The sequence below is a fragment of the Antrostomus carolinensis genome, unplaced genomic scaffold (assembly GCF_000700745.2).
Source record: "Antrostomus carolinensis isolate BGI_N321 unplaced genomic scaffold, ASM70074v2 scaffold1918, whole genome shotgun sequence".
NCBI lineage: Eukaryota > Metazoa > Chordata > Aves > Caprimulgiformes > Caprimulgidae > Antrostomus > Antrostomus carolinensis.
In genome coordinates, this window is record NW_010333501.1 from 7,307 (window position 1) to 28,964 (window position 21,658).

At 41.8% G+C, this 21,658-nt stretch overlaps 1 protein-coding gene across 1 annotated transcript in view; it reads right to left on the minus strand.

The window, feature by feature from the left end:
- LZTR1 (leucine zipper like post translational regulator 1) overlaps window positions 1-20,605 on the minus strand; it is a gene marked incomplete at its 3' end in the record, with an annotated part of 26,001 nt that extends 5,396 nt beyond the window's left edge. The window contains exons 1-6 of the mRNA XM_010173862.2: window positions 20,515-20,605; window positions 20,032-20,140; window positions 18,082-18,165; window positions 16,516-16,573; window positions 15,799-15,938; window positions 14,643-14,844 (exon numbers count right to left, since the gene is read on the minus strand). Coding sequence (XP_010172164.2) covers window positions 14,643-14,844; window positions 15,799-15,938; window positions 16,516-16,573; window positions 18,082-18,165; window positions 20,032-20,140; window positions 20,515-20,605 — 684 coding nt within the window. The remainder of the gene's footprint in view (window positions 1-14,642; window positions 14,845-15,798; window positions 15,939-16,515; window positions 16,574-18,081; window positions 18,166-20,031; window positions 20,141-20,514) is intronic.
- Window positions 20,606-21,658: the final 1,053 nt, after the last annotated feature.

Consider the following 21,658-nt stretch of genomic DNA (forward strand, 5'->3'; position numbering starts at 1 on the left):
AGAGGATGAGATTACTGTCAATTTTAATCTATTTTATATGGCCTCTATTTGCTCTTACTAGTAATCTCATTAATTAAATAAGATGTACTGACTCAAAAAATCAAGCATATTATAGTAGTTTAAAAATACATCAGTGACCTTTATCAACTGGACTTTCAACCTCTTCCCAAAATATGAAGTTTGCTTGCTTTGCAAGATCTATTTCCACACTTCTAGATGGGCTGATATTAGCTGTATTGTTACATCTTTAATATAACTGACTCTCCAACCAAAAATTAAAAAAAATCCCCCAAAAACCCCAACCTATTTTGTCAGAGATCAAATGCAGGTCACCTGGTTTATAGTTATTCAGGTCATTTTCCCTGCCTTTTTAAAAAAAACAAACCCAAACTTTAGTTTTGCTTTTAATTGAAATAATTCTCAATAATAGTTGCTTTTAAAAAGCAACCATTGTATTTAACAATCATCTTTTTTTAAATAAATAAAAAAAAAACTTAAAGCATTTTCACAATTGGTGCCAGAAAGGAAACATGAATCATCCGAATATTAACCAAGTAACACCATACTTGCTAGTCACATCATATTTAACTCAAACCATCTGTAAGGAGCATTATAACGACAAATTTTAATTTGCAATGGTGGGTACTGGGGTGGTCAAGGAACCAGAGTTTTGTCGCTTACTAGTAACTTAAGCAATCAAACAACCCTACTTTTTAAATACATGTAAAGAAATGTAAGATACGAGAGGACAGCCCAGAAAAAGGCCACATACAGTTCATCAAAACACTGTGCAGCTGAGGGTTTGAGCGTATTTGTTTTGCTGAATCAGAACAGCAGAATTCAAGCCAGCACAAACCCTGGCATGGTGACGGCAACCCTGCCAGGCAGTGAGTGAGACACCGATGCCACCTTCAAGGAGAACAATGCTCTGCCCTCCCAGGACCAAGGCTTTGGCCAGAGAAAGAATGTGGCCCTGTGCAAACCAGGGGAGCTGGGTCCTCAAGAAGAAAATATTCAGAGAAAAAGGTTAACAGAGCTCAGAAGCATAAACAGCTGGAGAGGGAGGCTGGGCTCCGTGTTCCTCATCCACCAGTGCCAGATGCCAAAAGCCTGCCCAGTCTTGAATTTTTTATTGAGAGACCTCTCAAGCTGCCAAATCCAGCTGTGAATATACTCAACCCAGGTAGAGTTTATAAGGAACAGATACGAAATCATATCTATTCTGCTGGCCAGGATGGTCAGAAATCCTCCCAGCATGGGATTCTGTGGAGGAAAAGAGTCCACGAGGGAATTAACAAAAACAGAGACACAAGACCATGCCCTGCATGGTTCAGCAAAAAAAGCTTGGGGGGGCGGGAGGAGCCACACGGTCTTATTTTAAACACCAGAGAGAACAGGCATCGCTCTGCCCACCCTCCTCAGACTGTGTTTCACAGAACGCGTGCTGGTGAAACCACGGGTTTGTCCTGCCTAAGGCTGAGATAATTCAGGTGGCTTATAACCTACCAGAAGAACTGAATCTGAGCTTCTTTCATGCAGATGTTTATATATCCATGTCTTCCTCACTACTGAGCAGTCTCAGCCCTCGTACTAGCTCACACAATCAAATCTGGTTTGATAAAACCCCAAGAAAGTCAGTTCATGCGAGGGTGGGACAAGAATCACTGTCCATAACAGAGCAAACCTGTCTCAGATCTGAAACGCCGGTATCAAGCACAGAGCCACCAAGATGATGAAGGGAGTGGAGCATCTCCCTGCTGAGGAAAGGCTGAGGGAGCTGGGGCTCTTTAGCTTGGAGAAGAGGAGACTGAGGGGAGACCTCATTAATGTTTATAAATATGTAAAGGGTGAGTGTCAGGAGGATGGAGCCAGGCTCTTCTCAGTGATGCCCGATGGTAGGACAAGGGGCAATGGGTGTGAGCTGGGACACAGGAGGTTCTGCTTCAACTTGAGAAGAAACTTCTTTACAGTGAGGGTGACAGAGCCCTGGGACAGGCTGCCCAGGGAGGGTGTGGAGTCTCCTTCTCTGGAGACATTCAAGACCTGCCTGGACACCTTCCTGTGTGATCTCATTGAGGTTCCTGCTCTGGCAGGGGGTTGGACTGGATGATCTTTCGAGGTCCCTTCCAATCCCCAACATTCTGTGATTCTGTGATCAAGCACTACACGGCTGCAGCTGCTGGGTCACAATTCCACATTAGAGCCTGAGAGTACAGAAACCCCAATTTTCAACACAAAATCACTCTACTACAAATAACTGTGCAGGTAGAAAATAGTGCACCACATTTCTTCCTGTTCAAGCCATTCCTTCCTTGCTGCAATTTAAGCATTAATCACAATAACATAGAAAAGAGCTTCTTTCCTTCCTTTCCGCAGTAACTGTTCCTGCATTTCAAAATACGTGCTTCACCTCTCATCTTCCCTTCACCAGGCACCTCCAGCTCTTTCAGCTTTTCCGGGGGGTCATGTCTGCTGATTGTTCTTACAGCTTCCCTATGGATTCTCCCCATGGTCCATGTGTCTGTACTCCATCCATCTGCACAAGCAAAGGATTAGTACCAGGTGCAGTTTATTAGAATAGCCTCAGTCCGTGAGTCCATCACTTGCGAGCAACTCCCTGCTCACAACACTGTAAGACAAGGTTACAGGTAGGAACTCCTGCATTCAGAGGAACAAATTCAGTGTAGGGCGAATGTGAAACAGCCTTTGTTTTGCAATATAACACACTGATCCCAATTTCTGTCTTTTACAGGCACAGTCTAATTAACTGTCCCACATCCTGCTTGTGACATAGGAATGCATTGGTCAGGTCATCCTCATTTTACAGCTGGCAGAGGCTCAAGTAAGATCACAGCAGACTAACAGCACGTGCACAGCCTGCAGGACACCTTTCAGCTGCCTGCTCTGGGTAAAATTTTAAGGTTATTCTGCTACTTTCTGCATCCTCAGTCCAGCTGCCTGGGCTCTGAACCTCAGAGAAGTGCAGACTTCTGCTGAAGAGCTGCCAGGTAATGAACGTACACTGTGCTATCAATGTGTCAGTGGTTTCTTTGGACAGTTTTCTTCTGACGTTCTCTCACCCTCTCTTCTCCCAGAGTTCCACTTTGTCAAGTTCCAAAGTCCTGCTGGTAGTAAGAGCACTGTCTCTTTGCAGTTCCTTGAAACCCTGTTTAGACTTGGCCATGTTCTAAATTGCTAAAAGTCAGCACTCTCCTCCTGCTGCTTATTGTTTCACTTGAAGCTAAAAATTCTTCCAGTGTCATCCATACTGGTCTATCCCTGGATCCTTGCCCATCAGCTCCCAACTGGCTCACCATCCATCCCAAGGCAGAGCTCCAGGCACTTATTGGCATGGAGGACAACCCCTTCTCCTCACCTTCCCAGCCTGTCTTCCTGGTCATGTGAGTCATCTCACCATGTCCAACACAGCTACAGTTCTGCAACTGTGTACGACCTTCTAATTGCTCCTGTCTCCTACGCTACGTGAGTTTGTGCAGAGGCAGATTGAGATGGGCTGTTTTCACAAGAGCCTTCCCAACCCTGTTGTGCACCAGACGCTTCCTTTACTTCTCTCTAGATGATGGCAACCCTTCCCCAATGTACCTTAGTGTAAATATTCCAGATAACAGGGCGAGAACTGCACTCAGGATTACAGTGATAAACCAGTGGAGCCAGGCTTGCGTCAGGTAGGCTTAACAACAAAGGCATACTAGTAAACCTATGGTAAAGTCCTCCTGGTATCATAATAACTGCTACCTAAAACCAGCACTGTGCAAACATATCTTGACTCTGGCAGGTGAGAGAATCTGTGTAAAACTCTACTTTTGATTTTTCAGTAAATAATTTCAGTAAGGGTTTCTGCTGGCACAACTCCAGATGGTCACATGTGAATCCAATGGGCTATCGTCCTCCTCCCTCCCAGCACACACGAGAATGCTAAAAATCACAGGCTGGATGCAACTGCCTCTCTGAATGTATTTGTCACCTCCAGATCCTACACTTACCTCTCAATCAGCGTGATCTCCTTACTTTATTAGCAATGCCTGACAAAAAGAATTTTACATTCAATCCTGACTCCTCTGCTGATCCAGGCTGGCACCCCTCTTTGAGCCACACTGTCCTGTTTCATCTGTTGAAGAGGTTTCTCTCTGTAAGGTTAATGAGATTTGCAATCTGAGGCTCTTTTCAAGATGGAATCTTTGCTTTCAAAAGCAGATCTCATCACTCACCTTTGCTTCCCTTTCAGTACACCTCTCCACACTGACAGCATGATTCGAGCCATCAGTTTCAAAATTCAAGTATTTCTTAAGTCTTTTTTTTTTTGCATTTCTTGTGCTGAAAACTCACCCTGTATCCTGTCTAGACAGCACAAATTGAGTTTGTCCTGTGATGCTCATCAGGGTTCTGATTTGACTTACAAAGCTGTGCGTTAGTGCTGCTTCTCCCTGTGCTAGAGCGCCTAGCAATCATTCAAATAGTGGAGATTACAGCCCTGAACATCATCTCTGGAGCTGATTCCACATACTTAAAAATAAACTTAGTTAAACCTGGGCAAACCCCTACATAAATTAATTTATTCATATTTTAACCTCGCCAGGCATACATTCCGCTTCTCTTGAAGTCTTTAATAAATTAAGTTGAATCGATGTAAAAGTAAAATTAAATCAAATGAATAGTTCCCACTCAGGGGTCAATACTAGTTTTTTATATGCTGTTTAGAACTCACATGTGCAGAGTCAAGGCTTAAATGGTTCTTAGATTACAGTTTAAGCTGAAATAGTTCAAGATAAATTTCAAGGAGAAAAAAAAAGAGTGGAGGAGAAAAAGCATATACAAGGCTGGAATTTATTTCTCTCTCCTGGAATAAATTTAATTTGCATTTTGGAAGTCTTTTTCACTTGCAAGTGTTTCTTTATTTACCTCTGAGTCTGCTGGGGCTGGTTGTTTAACTGCTGTTATGCCGAAATCTAAACCAAATACATCCCGAGATTTTTTAAAACCACATTCTTCCGAGGGCAAGAAGGGAGCTTCTTCTGGGGCAGATACTCTCTCAGCCACTTCTGGGTGGGACACCTGGTTACACAATTTAAGAACAACAGCGTGTAGAAGTATAGATGGGAGGTATGAGAGACTGGAGGTGGAGCAGGAGTCCTCCTGTGGCTGAAGCTCCAAAGGATGATGCCCGTGTACCCAGAACATTCAGGATCAGCCCAGAGAAAGCACCGCGATCTTGTTTGGAGCCTGTCACTGTGACTGGACAATTTAACAGATTAGTCATGTAGTTTTCTTACGTTTTTTTGCAAAGACAGAGGTACATAGCAATTAAAATCTTATGCACTAATTGCTTTTTGTCTGCACTCTTCCTCCCATGGCTCCTCAGGAGAAGCCGAGGGTTTTGTTTCCTGCGAGTAGATCATGAACAAAGATGGCAAAGAGGCGAGATCTGTCAGCTATTCCCACAGTCTGAGACAGATCTCCCACATTTTGGATGGATGAAAAAACAGGGCAGATGGATCACCACAACGTGACAACCTGTACTTTATGTCAAAGATGACTAACACATTTGGAAGAAAACAAAGTAAAACCCTTTCTACGGCTGACAGGTTACACCGCAGCGTGATGACAGGGAACACGCACGGAGCTAACGCAGCCGCCGCTGCTCCGCCGGCCGGAGAGCTGGGAGCTCCTCGAGGGCCAGGCTTCAGCTGGCCCTGTTCATGGTCCAGATGCAACTCCTCTGTACCTCTGTCAAGAGATCTGGGTCAGTTACAAAAATGTAACTCGTAGTGAGATTCATCCTCTCAGCTGTGAAGAATACATCAGCTATACGATTACTGCAGGCTGTGACTGCTTCTGCTGTTTTCAGTGTTTATCTCTTCTTCATTTCTCAAAGCATTTGCTTAGGCACATGGTTTAATTGGGGACTTGTCAGTGTTGGGTTAATGACGGCACTCAATGATCTTCAAGGTCTTTTCCAGTCCAGGCAATTCTGGGATTCTGTGATTTCTAGTGTTTTCAGATTGAAATTTCAACACTATGTGCAATATTAGGAAACAGCTAAAATCAGATCAACTGCAGTTGTTTCAAGGCTCTTCTTTCTCATTCCCTCAGCTTCTCAGAAGCCCTCTCATGTTTACAGAATAAATTCATAATTGTGTAACTTTTAACTGTCCTCACCCTCACATATGAATGAGCAGGTACTAAGGAAGCTGATCGTTGCACTGAACTCCAAAGCCTGTAAAGATGCACTCAGGTCTCTGTCACAATCTCAGAACATCGATGAGCCTCTCTATCCTCCAGTACCACTAAAGACTCTAAGCCAAAATGAAATAAGAAGACCTAAAGCCATCAGCAAACAAACTTGATGAATCAACAAAATCTAAAAGGTAAAAAAAATAAATAAATCTATTTTTCCTCTGAAACTGGAAGAAAACCACGGGCTACACCAGGTCCAAATAAGATGTCACTACTGGTAGCTGTTTATACTCGAGAGATGCTTCTACACTATCATACCAGGCAACAGCATAAAACTCTCAAACAGATGGGCAGACAGAGCTTTGGATATTTGTTAGGTTCCAGGAGGTTTAAGGATTTAAAATGTTTTCACATGCTGGGTGCAAAAAACCTATAAGCTTTTCAGACAAAACTGGAACAGACTGATTTTAGAGTGAACTGTGAGACACGGAGCTCTGCAGATGAAGAGAGGAGAAGAGAAACGCTGAAGGGCTTTCTTACGCCTTTCCTTAGACAGTGATTCCTTTCAGATCATGGCAATGGACTCACCTCTCCTACCTTATGGTCGTAGGTACAAAACAGCACAAAGTGCTATTTATAATCCTATAAAACCTTTATAATCCTATAAATAATCCTAAAAAACCCCCATCTATTACTTTTAAAAATCCAGCATGATATGAACCTAGGAACACAGCTCAGACAAAGGCTCCTTTCACCTGCACAGCATCCAGCTAACCATGGGCCAGTCGATGGCACCTCCGTCCCGACATTATGGAGCAAATCCTCCTGGAAGCTACTTCCACCACATGAAGGAGGTGACTAGGAACAGTCAGCAAGGAGTCATCAAAGGTAAATTTTTCCTGACTAACCTGATCATCTCCTAAAAAACACTGAATGGCCTCACAGATTAAGAGGACACAGAGTTCTCAGCAAGTCTGTGGTTGATACCACGTTGTCTGGGGTGGCTGAAATGCTGGAGGCTGCTATTCGAAAGGACTTGTCTGGGCTGGAAAAATGGGATGATGGGCATCTCATGAAGTTCAGACAAGGCAAATGCAAAGTCCTGTCCCCAGGACAGACTAATTCCTTGCGATGATCCAGGCTGGGGACTGGCTGTCTAGAAAGTAGCTCTTAAGATAAACACCTGGGAGTCCTGGTGGACAACAAAGCTGAAAAGGAGTCAGCATCGTTAGTCCAGAGTAAGGTCAACAGCATCCTCAGCTGTACCAGCAAGTGTGTAGCCAGATTGAGGGAAGGGATTTTTGCTCCTCTATTCAGCCCTTGTAAGCCATATCTGAAGTACTCTGCCCAGTTTTAGGCTCCCCAGTACAAGAAAGGCACTGACCTACTGGAACAATTCCAGTGGAGGGCTGGAGCACATAATGAATGAGAGAAGAAAAGGCAAAGGAGATACCTTACTGTCTGCAACTACCTACAGGAGGAGTGCAGAGAAGACAGAGCCAGTCGTCTCAGAGGTGTCCAGTGGAAAGATAGGAGGCAACAGACACAAGCTAGAGCACAGGGAATTCTGATTTGGTGTGAAGGGAAGATATCCTTTACCATTCTAGGGGACAAACACTGGAAGAGAAGCCAGAGAGGCTGTTGGATCTCCATCCTTAGAGATAAACAGAAAAGGACTGGACAAGGCCCTGAGCAGCCTGCCCTAACCAGACCTGCTCTGAGCACAAGAGAGCTCAAAGAGAGCTTTTGAGTCGAGACCTCTGGAGGTCCCTTCCACCCTACCTGCTTTTGTGACTCTAAGACTTCCTCCTACTCTTTAACAAACTCCAGGTCTGGAATCCCAGCCTAGGTTCTGCTACAATGTAAATTTAATTTATGTCTAAGATGGAAATTTAGCCTTTCCTTTTCCCCTCTTATTTTCCTGATTGTACCACACAAGAAAAGAGGGAATTAAAAATCTTTCCCAGATACCTGGGAGGGACCTCATTAAAGGCCATTTCCATTCCTGTGCCCCAAGCAGCACCAAAAATATCTATTTAATTCCTGAGGGAGGTTCATCTAGCCTGTTCTTAAAGACTTCCAGTGGGAAAGACTTCTCAAGACTCCTCATGAAATCTTCAACACTGCACTACTGTTAGCAAGTCAAAAACATTTTGTCTGCAATGCATTTATTGAGATCAGCGTAACTACATTGCCAACATAAATTCATGTTATAGCTTAACAGCAGCGTAAAGCAGAGGATCCCCTCAGTGAGCACCACGTCCTCATATGAAGCAGTTAACACAGAAGAGGGGTTGTCATGGATTGTGGCAGAGGATAGAAAGTTGAAGACCACAATGAAGAAACCTACAACACAGGTCAAATCACCAGATACAAAAGCAAAGTCACAAATATGAGGAAGCTTGTTGCAATATCAGCTCTTCTAGAGATTGTGCAGTTCTGATTATGGTAAGTAAGAGGAGACGGGACAGTGGACATCATTTGAGATTTCTCTCTACACTGAAGATGAGATTTTTTTTTCCATCTGACATTCACTGGAGAATACAGCATGAAAATAGAGGCTTATTCTTTAACAATGACTTTCAAACATGTGCTGTTATCACTGCAAAGGTCAGAATATGAGACCATCTTTAACTTATTTACAGCTGTAATAGTAACCCTCTTTCCTTTAAAATAATTTTAATATATCAGTTGCAAATTTAAAAAGTAGCGTCAGTGTACAGTGTAATGTACAGAGGATTGGGCACAATTTAAAGAGCAAGTATTGCCAAATCCAATGAATGTGCCCCAAAAGATCACATACTGAAATCTAATGGATGACAAAAATCAAGTGACCGACCATTTGCTTCTTTTTGGCACTGTGGTGTGTATTCAAAAATCAAGTTACCTGAATAGTACTTTTGGGATCTTAATCTGACTTTCTGCATAAAAAAAAAAACTTACAAGACTTCCTTGAAGCAGTGCTAAAATGGAATCTTTCTTTTAGGAAAACTTTCTTTTTAGAAAATATCAAATCCCAGTTTAGTAGTGAAGAACTTACCAAAAAAGCTCTGATAAAATGTTCCAATGAATCATTACCCTCATTCTTTACTATCTGTAAACTTTCATTTCCTTTTCTTTTTTAGTCTGAATATTTCTATTTTCAACTTTAAGCCACTGGATCTTACTTTATCTTCTACCCATAGATTAAAAAGACTTTGTTCCCCAGGTAGGCCAGTGAAGTTTAATTTCCTAAACCTTCTCTAAAAGAGACAATGCTTCACAGCTGGTCAAAGTGTTTCCCAGCCTTTAATCATTTTCAGATTTCTTCTCTATTCTGAATAACCTCCTTGATTTGTGAACACAGGATGGTGAGATATTATACTGGAAGATCTCTCTAATAAAAATGAGGGCAATGTATTTATGTTATTAAATGATACTACACTATGTCGGCTTCGGGAGCCAAGAATATCATCAGCACTTCCAGCCATTTTACGTTACAGGGAGCGTGTCTCAGCTCCCCACAATGACTGAAGTGTTCAAGTCATTGTTTCCAGGGATACTGTAAGGGAAAGTATTAAGCACAGACCACACACCCTGCTCCTAGATGTATTACTGTACCCATGTACTGAAATAGGTATTATTTGTGCCCACTGTAAGAAGAAATTCTAATCACTCTGAGTGGACAGTTATTTTCATCGTTACTTGGCAAAACTCTGGACAATTAGTAAATATTAGGGGAAAGTTGTGGTTTTTTGTTTTCTTTCAAGGTTGTTGGCAAACGTTTATAGCAATGCAACAAGAACCAGTCCCTAAAGAACCTAAGCAGAGTAACTACTCCTCATTCAAAACCGTATTTCCTACCTTTCAGTTACCCAACTTTACACCTATTTAACGTGAGCCATGTTAATAGTGCATTGTTCTAATTTCTTAATGCTGAGTGAGCTGCAGAAATATACTCCTCCTGCCTATCGGGCACATACACCTGTATTTTTCTTTCTCTGGGAGAATTCTGTAAAAATATGTAATAAACATTCTTCAGAAAGGACATGAATGTAGACTCGACAAACAGAAATCAAGCTGTGCAACAATCTTAACTACAGTTACTCTGATAAGCCAGTTTTTATAAATTTTAACATTTTCAAGATGTCTCTCCAGCGTTCTGAGCACAAACTTGAAAAGGTCACTGGTATGAAGATCCTCAATTTTTAAAAAATATTTGCTAAAAAGGATGCAAGTTTGAACACTACCTATGATTTATAAACATAAAAAGTATTAGTCTTCTCTTTGGACTGTGAAATGCTACATTTTATCTCTCCTAGCAGACACGATACCCTGACAACTACACTCACCACATCTGAAGGCAGACCTTGTCAGGGGCCTCATTGCAGGAATTCAGGGGTTTGTTCACATAATATGTTTCTTTTGCCTGAAGATACCTCAGTGGGTGTAAGTGATCTCTGCACAGGGAGACCGTGGCAGACTCACCCACAGTAGGATGAGTAAGTCCTTTTAATCCTTCTTAGCTGCCCACAAACCACGTCATCTGAAGAAATCCAGATCTGTGCCTCTAAGTAAGCCAGAGAAGGTTACCAACACATTAACCTCCCTTTTTGCTTATTAAAAGAAAAATTAAAAGCTTTGAAAGTCAGAAATGTTTACTGCTCTTGACTTTGAAAGGCCTAATTGTGAGACTAAACTGTTTCACAGACCAAGTTTTAGGGATTTCTCTTGTAACTTCAGGAGAGATGGATTGCTCGCTGGTATCTGCCGTCACCAGGGAGCTGATGGTAACAGGGCAGGATCCACAGACATTTTAACCAACCCACACACTGACCTTCTTTAAGTGTGGTGAGGAAGGAGAATTTTCTTCATCTTCCTACAACACCGTGTCCTCTATGAGGCACTGCCTTTTTTCAAACATCACTTTTGATTCTGCAGGACTGTGTCCACAAACGGATGCGTGTCCCTCCTGGACCTCGAGCTCCTCTGCCGCAGCACAAGCCATGACTGCTGCACGCATGCACGTGTCTGTCTGTCTGCTGGGATGCAACTGTGCAACATGAGGCATTTTCTCTCTTATTGCCTGCTGACTTTTTATGCTGTTTCAACCTTCTTCAGAAAGCCAAGGATATTTTGAGTTCAACAGGAAACTTGAGGCCAATAAAGAAATAGGAAAATGTATTTAAATTATGTTTAAATCCTCTGATAGCCCTGTGTAAAGGAAACCCAGCACCTCAGGAAGCTTTGGCGGTGTTATGCAGGCGGGCATGGACTCAGATGTGATATTGCTTTGGCTGCCTTAGAAAGGCAGAACCCCCCAGCTGTGAAGATCATCTAACAGAAAGAATGGAAAATAGCTCTGTGTGCTCTGTCAAATATATATGTACATATGTTATAGCATCAGGAGGAAGGTACGAGGAACTATGGATTGCAATTGTGCAGTTCAGAAAGCACGTCTTGATATTCATTGTGGAGACTTCCTAAAACACAAAATAGGAGCTCCTGGTTTATTTTTGAAGTACCGACCTGTTCTACTTTAGTTTCCCCTCTTGTACTTAGGAATCCATTTTCCCATCCTCCATGCCACAGTGAGGCCCTCAACAATTTTGAGAGACTTTGGCAGAGCCCTAGAACAGGTCCACTGCCAGACTCGGTTCCAGTTTTTGCTCTACCTCCTTCCCCAAAATGCAGAAAACACAAGACTGTCTCAGTGCACCTACAGTGCCTGACATGTGGTTGCTGCCTGTCCTCAAGAACTGCTTCAATAACCTTCCTGGAACTCACCCTGCACCACTGTTATTAATGCGCAAATGGTGCCACCTTCTCCAGGTAAAAACCTCGAGATCCTTCAGTCTGACGTGACTTGTCACCTTCCACATTGTCCATGACAGGGTAACGGGAGCAAATACCATTTCCACCTGACAGTCTATTTCTATTAGTTGCACGTGTAGGTCTGAAAAGTCCAAATCACTACCTGGATCACTCTGAAAAGCTTCTTAGTCTTAGTTCAGAGGGTAAGAAAGACTGGAACAGCAGCAGTCACTCTCCCTCAGCATGACTATCAGAAATTTCTGTTGCAAAGCACTGTAAATATCACTACTGAATTAATAGCTAAATCACCACCAGGTCTTCTTATTTTGGACTCTGGAATCTTCACCCACTCAATGTTAAATGTCCAAAGGAAGAAAGAGCTAAGGAAATTCATCACATGATGATAAGTATGAAAGTTAACCTAGCTATACTGCTGCTAAGCAAAGTCATAGTGCAGGATTTCTAAGCACACATAACATAACACAGAAAAATACAATAACAACATACGCTACACAATCCATCCATTAGCAAAAGAGAAAAACCAAAAAACAACACAGCTCTACCAAAAGCCAGGACAGAGGTCACCATCACTTCACACACAAACAGAATCCTTCAGATGCTGAGACAGCATTGCACTCATTGTCTTCTACTTTGTTTCAACTTAATGTGAATAATTTTGTTCACAGATATGGGTAAGAAAGGAAATTTCAAGTTCAGAGGGTCCTGGGAATAGTATGGTATTAGAGACTCAATGCCACTGTTAAAAGTCTTTGCCAAAAGCTCATAGAAACTTCAGCAAAACAGTTCTGAGAAATGATCTAGCTATCACTCCAGAACACACACAATCTTTTAAAACTTATTTAAAATGTCAAAAGTCTCTCAGATCTTGCAGTTAATTAGTCTTTTAAGAAAATTTACTATCACATGTTTCAACAGTGCCTCAATCTCACTTCCCATTTCTACTAAATTATTATCTAGATGTTGGAACTGTGAAAGAAACTTCAAAATACAATGCATGCAACTTAGAGAGAGGTTACACACAGCCAAAGAAAAAAAGCTCTGAAATATGAAAAGAAATTGAGGAGGGAGTAAGTCAGGTAATAAAGCTGTTTTACAGCACTGTGAGGAGCAGTTTTGCTCTTGAAAGTCGTAAGGAATTGTATCATGAAGAACCAATGACTGAGGAAGCCTTAAATGTCAAATTATAATGTTGATAGGAACAGAATCAGGATCTATATTCCTGAAGGAATTCCTTTAAAAAGGTGGAGATGTAGTTTTATTAATTTCATCTGAAAATAAATCAGCTTTGCAAAGCATAAAATAGGTTACTGTGAAGTACTCTGGTAAAATCATTTTTCAAAATGAGGCCCACGTGCATTGTTAAAGAACAGTGTGTAAATGGTATTTTCCTATTCATCAACTGCCAAGTTACACGTCTTTGCAAACAAACTAAAATCCAGCGCAACAGGCAAGGGTGTGAGCACCTCTGTCACACCAGTTCTGGCAAAATTAGTAAGTCTGCATTTGTTTCTAATTCACGTAATATTCATCTCTTTAAGGTATAACCTTCACCTCTGCAGTTCTCCACACAGCACACAGCCAGCACTTCTTCCCCGTGGATCAGCTGACACACTCTAAACCTCCTGTTAAATCAGCTGAAGTATTTTAACCTGGTTTAAGGCAAAATCTATTAAAACGAACAAATACAGCCAACGTAGCCATTCCAAATCCAGGAAATACAGATAATAGTACAGGCTTCAAGAAACCTCCTTTTTTGTGCATTCTGGGAATGAAATGATCAGAGGCCACTGAAAACACATTTACTGAAATGTGAACTGAAACCTGTACTGAAACCACACAAACCCTCAGTGCTCCAACATGAAATACCAGGTTATCCCAGGGACAGTATCTCTGAGTGTGCTATGAAAAAAAATTGGCATTTTATCACAGTCACTGCATGGTAACGAGTAGCCCAAAAGAAACATATTAACATGGTCTTTTTTTTTTTAATATATTTTCTCATTTTGGGTGTTTACTTGGCCCTCGATGGTCTACTGCCTTTTTATGTTAATGTAAAGATCCCATGTTTTTAATTCATATATCTTATTTACACAAATAACATCCAAAAAAGCCATTTCTAAGCCTCCCTATGATCTCTATTATGATTTTACAACCATGCTGTTATAAGCAAACACTTTACACTTGACCTAAAAAGGAAATGCTATTCTGTATAATTACAGAGTGTATAAGATTTTATGCACACAGGCTTTATTACAGTGAAACAATCAAAACTCTGTCTAGTTTTGAATTCTGCTTCGACAGCATCACACAGCCAACCACACAACCACCAGTCCACATAGTGAATTCATTCCTAATCTTTGTAAGCTAATGACTGACTCATAGCTTGAATTACAAGCGTTTGATGGTATTTCTTTAAACAATATTAAGGGAAGTTTTAAATGGGTCAACACTGACTAATTTTTAAAGACTGTTGTCCACAATATTTCAGCTGCTTAATCATTAGTGGGAAGGAGCTATTACTATTTAGCTAAAAGTCAATGTCCTTGTCAAAAACACACCCATAGGTTGACAACAAAAATGGGTCAGAAAAAAGACAGAACATAAAAGGAAAAAGCAAGAGCTGAATGTTTTACCTCACTGTCTGGGCTGGGCTGGATAACTTCCCAGGTCTGAGAGTCCACGTCGTAGCAGTGGAGCTCGTTGGGCAGCGTGTTATCTGCAGCACCACCAAACACGTAGAGATGCCGGTCGAATGCAACCATTGTGTGGCCGTATCTTCGTTGTGGAGGAGGAGGAGAGCCTCGAAGTAAGTGCTCGGTAGGAATTCGTGTCCAACTGTGACATTAAAAATTACACAGCTTATTTTTTTACAATTCTTTTCTGCAAAGTAAGTTTTCTAACTCTCAGATTGGAAGAATAATGAAGAGGAGCTCTATTCCAGCAGTTATTCAATCTGACTGAGAATAGACAGTGACTAATCCTGCAGATTTCTCAGAGATCTACGTCAGCTGCACGTTGCTAAACTTCTAACTAAAAACTGATAAAGGCAACATGGTTCCATAACCCAGATGTATTTATGTAAAACCCAGCAGCTCAAAGACCACAGCTCGGGAAGGAATCGGTGACCTGTTATCACCCTTCTAAGCAAAGGGCACCATTCTGACACCAGACCCCATTCTGCTAAGGCATCACTTATTCACTGCGCCCAGGTCTGGAGACCGTTAGCTGTTGTTTTAGTTGTAGTTCTACTTCAGCCAGTAACCAGACAGACCAGGCTGTGAGAACAGACCAGCATGTCTGTATTCCCACTTTTTGGCACTTTGATCCCATCAGAGGGGCCACATTTTCAGAGCAACGGTCGACATTCTGAGCAAGTCACACCAAATGTCTCAAACTGAATACTCAAGATTTAAAAAAATACTGTGTGTTTTACATTTCCCAGCGATTTCATTATGAACTGGTATTTCACAGGATCTCTGGTTTTAATTAGGTATTCATACAACAGCTTTTAGGACAGTAATATTTGGCATCGTATTCTTAATACTCTAAGATTCATAGTTACTGTTTAAAGTGAATCTATTAAACTTTCTGTTTGTCTGCTGAAAAAGACCAGTCTGACACAGATGGCAAACAACAAAATCTCATTAGAACAGCCTATATTTTATCTTATCTACCCTTTTTTGACATGAGCTGCAGTATTCTTCCTCAATACCCTTAAGCATGTGCATTTCTCAACTCAAGTACTCAAGGATTATGTGGATTTTGTGCGATTTAACTGTCTACACTTACATCTTTTCCTTGAATTCAAACTGAAAGAGATTATTGGTAATCTTTGCTCCACTCTGGCCAGAGAAAACAAACATCTTGTCTTTGCAAACAGCCACAGGAAAATTACAGCATGAAGGAGGAATTTCACCACTTTGTTCAATCTGAAAGATAATGAAGTTCAAAATTAAAAATGTGTTATTGTAGTGCACAACCACACATGCTGAGGATGCTGCAGGACCAGGCAATCCATCAGCAGACAGACAGACCACATGGCAGCAATGCGTGCAGACAACCGAGCCCCAAGAAATCTGGCTACAGGTAATCAACTAATGCTGTGCTTACACATCTGCACAGACTAATTTATCACGGATAAAAAGGATGGGAGGGCACATTTCTAAAGCCCTCAATTCTGTAATGATCAGGACTCTGATCTTGATAGCCAGCCAGCAAATCTCCCCATCCATGGCAGTGGGAAATGCAGTCCCTTTCATAGGGGGCACAGCAAAGCCACCACGGGCAGTCTAGGTCAAGTTCACAGATTCACAAGCAAAAAATTCACACTTTCATTTACAATTGTTTTTTCAAACACACAAACAAAATCAAATTTGAACTGCTTCTTCTCAGCTGTATGACAAATACATTGTGAAGAGAGAGAAATACAATCCAGCATAGGAAATTTAATTTAAACGTGCATGAAAACAAAAAAAGAAAATTCTATGCTAGTTCAAAGCTTCTTACCTCTTCCCAGCATGTTAGCTCTCTGTCCTGTAGGCCAATTGTCCACATATCATTTAACCTATGTTATAACACAAGAAATGCTTGATGTGAAACAGTTTTATTTTTGGTAATTTTTAGCTCACGGAGTTGAAAAGACAGAGATCCTATTTTATCATCATTCCTTCTCTGGCACAGGAAGAATCTCCTACTTCATTAGCAGAATAAAACCTATGAGAATCTTTTTGTCCTATACCTGTATTTTACACCACCACCTCAGCTTGCTTTAGCATCCTTCTGGTTACAAGTATACTCCAGTTAACAGTTACACGCAGCAACTCTGCCTGGAGCTTAAGGATTTGGGCTTTTTAATCTTCAGGATTTTTACAGAAATATCCTTTTTTACCCTGCCTTCTTCCACCCGTCTCCGCTAACCCCTGAGACTGACCACAGTCATTATTTATGAGGCTGAATCCCACCTTAAATACATAAAGCAGGACAAAGCTGGTGACACATCACTGACTATGCTTTTGCCAGTACAAGTTACTCACAGACAACTACAGATGTTTCCTTTGTTCACATTTGCCTGGAGGCTCAATGTTCCACAAAAAGACATTTTTAACATGATTAGACATATTTAACATAAATTAGACAGCTCCTCTCACCCAATCCCTCCTTCCAGCTATCCAAGGCCCTTGGGGAACTCCCTAAGCTGGAACTGAGCAATTCCACAGAGCCATGCATCTTTCTCCAACTCCTCCTCCAGAAATAAAGAAGAGATCCCATCTGTTTTTCCAATTAACAGCAGTTCTCCCAGAGACTTTGAGGAGATAATAACCTTTCTGCAGATTTTCCTCAGAAGAGGAGGCAGCCCAGTATGTTCAGGCAGCTCCTAGTTTGTGACAATCTCTATATGTTTTCACAATGCAAATATTGTGCATCAACATAAAATACTTCTCAAGTTCACGAAGACAGAAAGAAATTATGTGTTCAGAATTGATTCTTCCCAGACAGACTAACAGCAAATGTGAAGAGCTGCCATTTAGGACAAGGCACCAGATTCTCCCTAACTTCTCAGTACCACTCATTTCCAGCCTTTCCCCATCCAAAATCTCATCTCTCATCAACCTTAATAATCTTGGTATTTCAGTGCAATATCCCTCCAAGAGTATCACATACTTTTCAGAAAAAAAGCTGTCAGGTTGTTTTTAGTTCTGTCATATGACTTCAGAGAAAATCCAGGCTTTGTTCTACGTCTTCAGCAACATCACAAGGCCTGTGGCGGGTTATCTTTTGAGAAATGTTCATTTGCCAAATTTCAAAGATCATTAAGCATCTTTACAACCAAGAAGGCTGTCCATACATCCATAGCCATTCTGAATCACCAGATTTTTAGGTTTTAAACACATATTTATTTGAACATGAACTGCTGAATTGCAAAAATGTAATGCTCAGCAACAGGCCGGATTTAGCAAAGCTCCAGTGATGTGTTTAAATCGCTGGGTACACGAAAATGTCTCTGCAGAAGTGAAAAGTGAGGGACTGGGATTTTATGAAAGCACCCAAGGAAAGAACAAGCCCAGTACATACCGTGCGTTGCCATCATATCCTGCAAAGATCCACAGCTTATCGCTGTACACTGTCGCACCATGAGCTGACCTCGCAACTGGCAATCTGCAATTGAAAAAACGAAACAAAAGAAGGTCTTACATCACCTGCACAAGTGCTGCAGGAGGAGCTGTGTGACTGACAAAATGTACATGTAAGAATTAAGTCCTCTACACAAAACGGCTTCAAGCCAAGAAATAGCTTCTGTCATACACCTTCAAAACACAAAGTAGGCCACTGAAGGGTACACTTTAGAATTTTACACTCTGCTTCCTTCATCAGAGAAAAATTACCTTAATGCATACAGAAAAAAAAAATCCCAATTAATTCCTTGTCAGAGCTCAAATACTCTTAAAGTATTTTATGGAAAGTAGCTAAACAGTGGGACAATTAATAGCACTATCATTACAGCAAAGCAGCAATCCTCTCATGCTACAAAAACCCTTCTCATATTGTCATCACACACTAATGAAGTGGAACAGATAAATGAGACCCGGGACAGAGCGCACAACACTTCTTTGGGATCGTTCAGTGGGCTGTTCCTGAGATGCAATGTCCACATTAAAAGATCAAATCTGTGATTTCTCTTCCCTGATTTTGTTGTTTTTACAAATCAGCCAAGAAGGGCTGAACAAAACCGGGACGCCACAAAGCCAGTAGATGTAACGTTAGCTCATTTGAGGTCGTTTGTGCAGCATGCACACCTGTAATCGTGGGCAAAGGCAAGGACATTTGAGTTCATAAAATAATAAGAATGACTCTCAAAAATGTTCAAAGTTGGTAGAATAACCAGAAAGAGAAATTACTAATGTGGTCTATGTTCTAAAATGTAACGTACGCTCATCAGAGGTGAGCGACAGTGACTTGAGAATGGGTTGTGTGCTCCTCAGCCCTTTCTACAAATCACAATAATAAATGTTCCCTTCCACCACTAAAATCAGCATTTCAGAAACTTCGAACACAGAATGGTCTGTGTGTAAAAACACAGTATGTTCCACACACGGGTGTGGCAAACATTAAGCAGTTGGGTCAAAATCAGTGTCAAGGATAACATCCTGAAACGTGCGCAAGGACAACTTTAAGAAGTAAGGCACCACTGGGTTTGATTTTGCCTTGGAAAGCTGAATTTCAGGAACCTGTCTGTGTTCAACGACCTCAAATGAGCTAACGTTACATCTACTGGCTTTGTGGCGTCCCGGTTTTGTCCAGCCCTTCTTGGCTGATTTGTAAAAACAACAAAATCAGGGAAGAGAAATCACAGATTCGATCTTTTATTGTGGACATTGCATCTCAGGAACAGCCCACTGAACGATCCCAAAGAACTTTAAGAAGTAAGACACCACTGGGTTTGATTTTGCCTTGGAAAGCTGAATTTCAGGAACCTGTCTGCGTTCAACAGATCCAAGTGTATCATCAGCTCATTCATCTGCTTCTGAATTGATCTGTGTGAACACACACCACCTTAAAGTGCTTCAAGCAAGTGTCTGTGTTTCAGAGCACTCCAAGAAAGTCAAACTTTATTCAAAAAAGAATGTGTAGATTTAAGTACAAATAAGCTTCAAATTGGTTTATGATAAAACTAAACTGACACTGTGAAGGATCAACAAATTTCACGCTGCCCTTGAAAAAGAAACAATTTTTTTTAAAAAAAGCTTCCTTTACTGCCATCCTTTCTATCACAGAAATGAAACGCGAAGAACGGATTTTGGTCAAATTTCCAATACAAGACACTCTGGAATGGAGGCCTTGCAAAAAAACTCCCTTTAGAAAAAAAGACAGTTTTCAGAAAACTTTAATCAAGAAAGTAGAGCAGAAATTATCCCGCAGCCTCAACATTAGCACTGTAACTACTTCTCACTGTGCCATTTTAAGTGTTTGCTGAGTGATGCTCAGGTCCCCTTGAAGAGTGGGGTAACGATGCCAGATCCTTACCTTCCTTCAGTCTTCCACTCTGTCCACTGTCCAGTTGCAAACTTATATTCAAAGAGATCATTTTTATTCTTCAGATTGGAATTGGAATAGATGTCTCCAGTATAGCCACCTGGGCAACAACAATTCCATTAGACTCAAATGCAATAGAGCCTACACACTTCCAGTCATTATATTAGAAGAAAACTTTAGGTTGCACAAAGAGAAGGTATTTGGCTAATGGATTGCTACAGGCGGGAGACTTCTCCTCCACTCTGACCCTTAAAGAAACACCATGGAAATGAGTTTCAAGTCTTTACTTTAGAGAAAACAGCAAGTATTTCCAAGATAGAGTTGAAATCACAGTCAGCCATGAAAAATACTGGATTTGCTACTGAACAATATCTTTTGACACTTCCTAAAAATATCTTACTCCTTTTTCAAAACAATACTACAGGCACATTTATCATTCCAAGCATGCACAACTGTAATCTGCTGCTGTCTTACCAAACACAAACATGCTGCTCCCATAGACCACAGCGGAGTGGTGATACCGCGGTGCTGGTGGGGTCCCCGTAGTAAAAGCCCTGCACAACATTTAGAACAGCAGCAATCAAACCCCCTTGTCATGCTTCAGGCACTCAAAGCTATTGTGCAGATTCAAAAAAGAAACAATTGTTAAAAGTTACTCTGCTGTTCCTGAGTGTTTCCACTGGTTTTGGTTTCTTAATTTGACTGTCTAAGATTTTACGACAGACTCACTGCTATAAATATAAATGGTTACAAACATGATGCTGCTGAAATGTTTGGCAGGGAAAGTGAGGCACAGGTAAGACAACAGACTGCACAGTCCAGAGCAAAGGAGAAAAGCAAAGACATCTGTTGGAGCAGGTCCAGAGGAGAGCCAGGAAGATGATCAGAGGGCTGGAGCACCTCTCTTATGAGGAAGGGTTGAGGGAGCTGGGCTTGTTGAGCTTGGAGAAGAGAAGGCTCCAGGGAGAGACCTCATTGCAGCCTTCCAGTACCTGAAGGGAGCTTAGAGACAGGAGGGAGAGGGACTTTTGACATGGGGAGAGGGTGACAGGACCAGGGGAAATGGTTTTAAACTAAGAGAGGGGAGATTTAGGCGAGACATTAGGAGGAAATTTTTCACCCAGAGGGTGGTGAGACACTGGCACAGGTTGCCCAGAGAAGCTGTGGATGTCCCATCCCTGGAGGCACTCAATGCCAGGTTGGATGGGGCCCTTGGCAGCCTGAGTTAGTTGCTGACAACCCTGTCCACATCAGGGGGGTGTAACTGGATGATCTTTAAGGTCCCTTCCAACCCAAACCAGTCTGGGATTCTATGATCTGTGAGCCTCCCCTGGTACCTTTCCTGCCCTGAAGAGCTGCAGCAGCCCAGTCCCTCTGCCTGTGCATCCTTTCAGCACTCACACAGGGCATGCGAAGTTTGGCAACCCAGGGCTCTCTGTTCATCACTGCATCCCCTCGCTGGCAGGAGCAGAGCAGGGACACTCAACAGCCTCCCTGACCCCTCAGCCACACACCAGGCTCGCAGAGCTCTGCTGTGACAGCACCTGGGGGGAGCGATGCTTCCCCTTGGATGCTCTGGTTGAGCCTCCCAATTTTGACACCTGGGACTGGGGGGCTG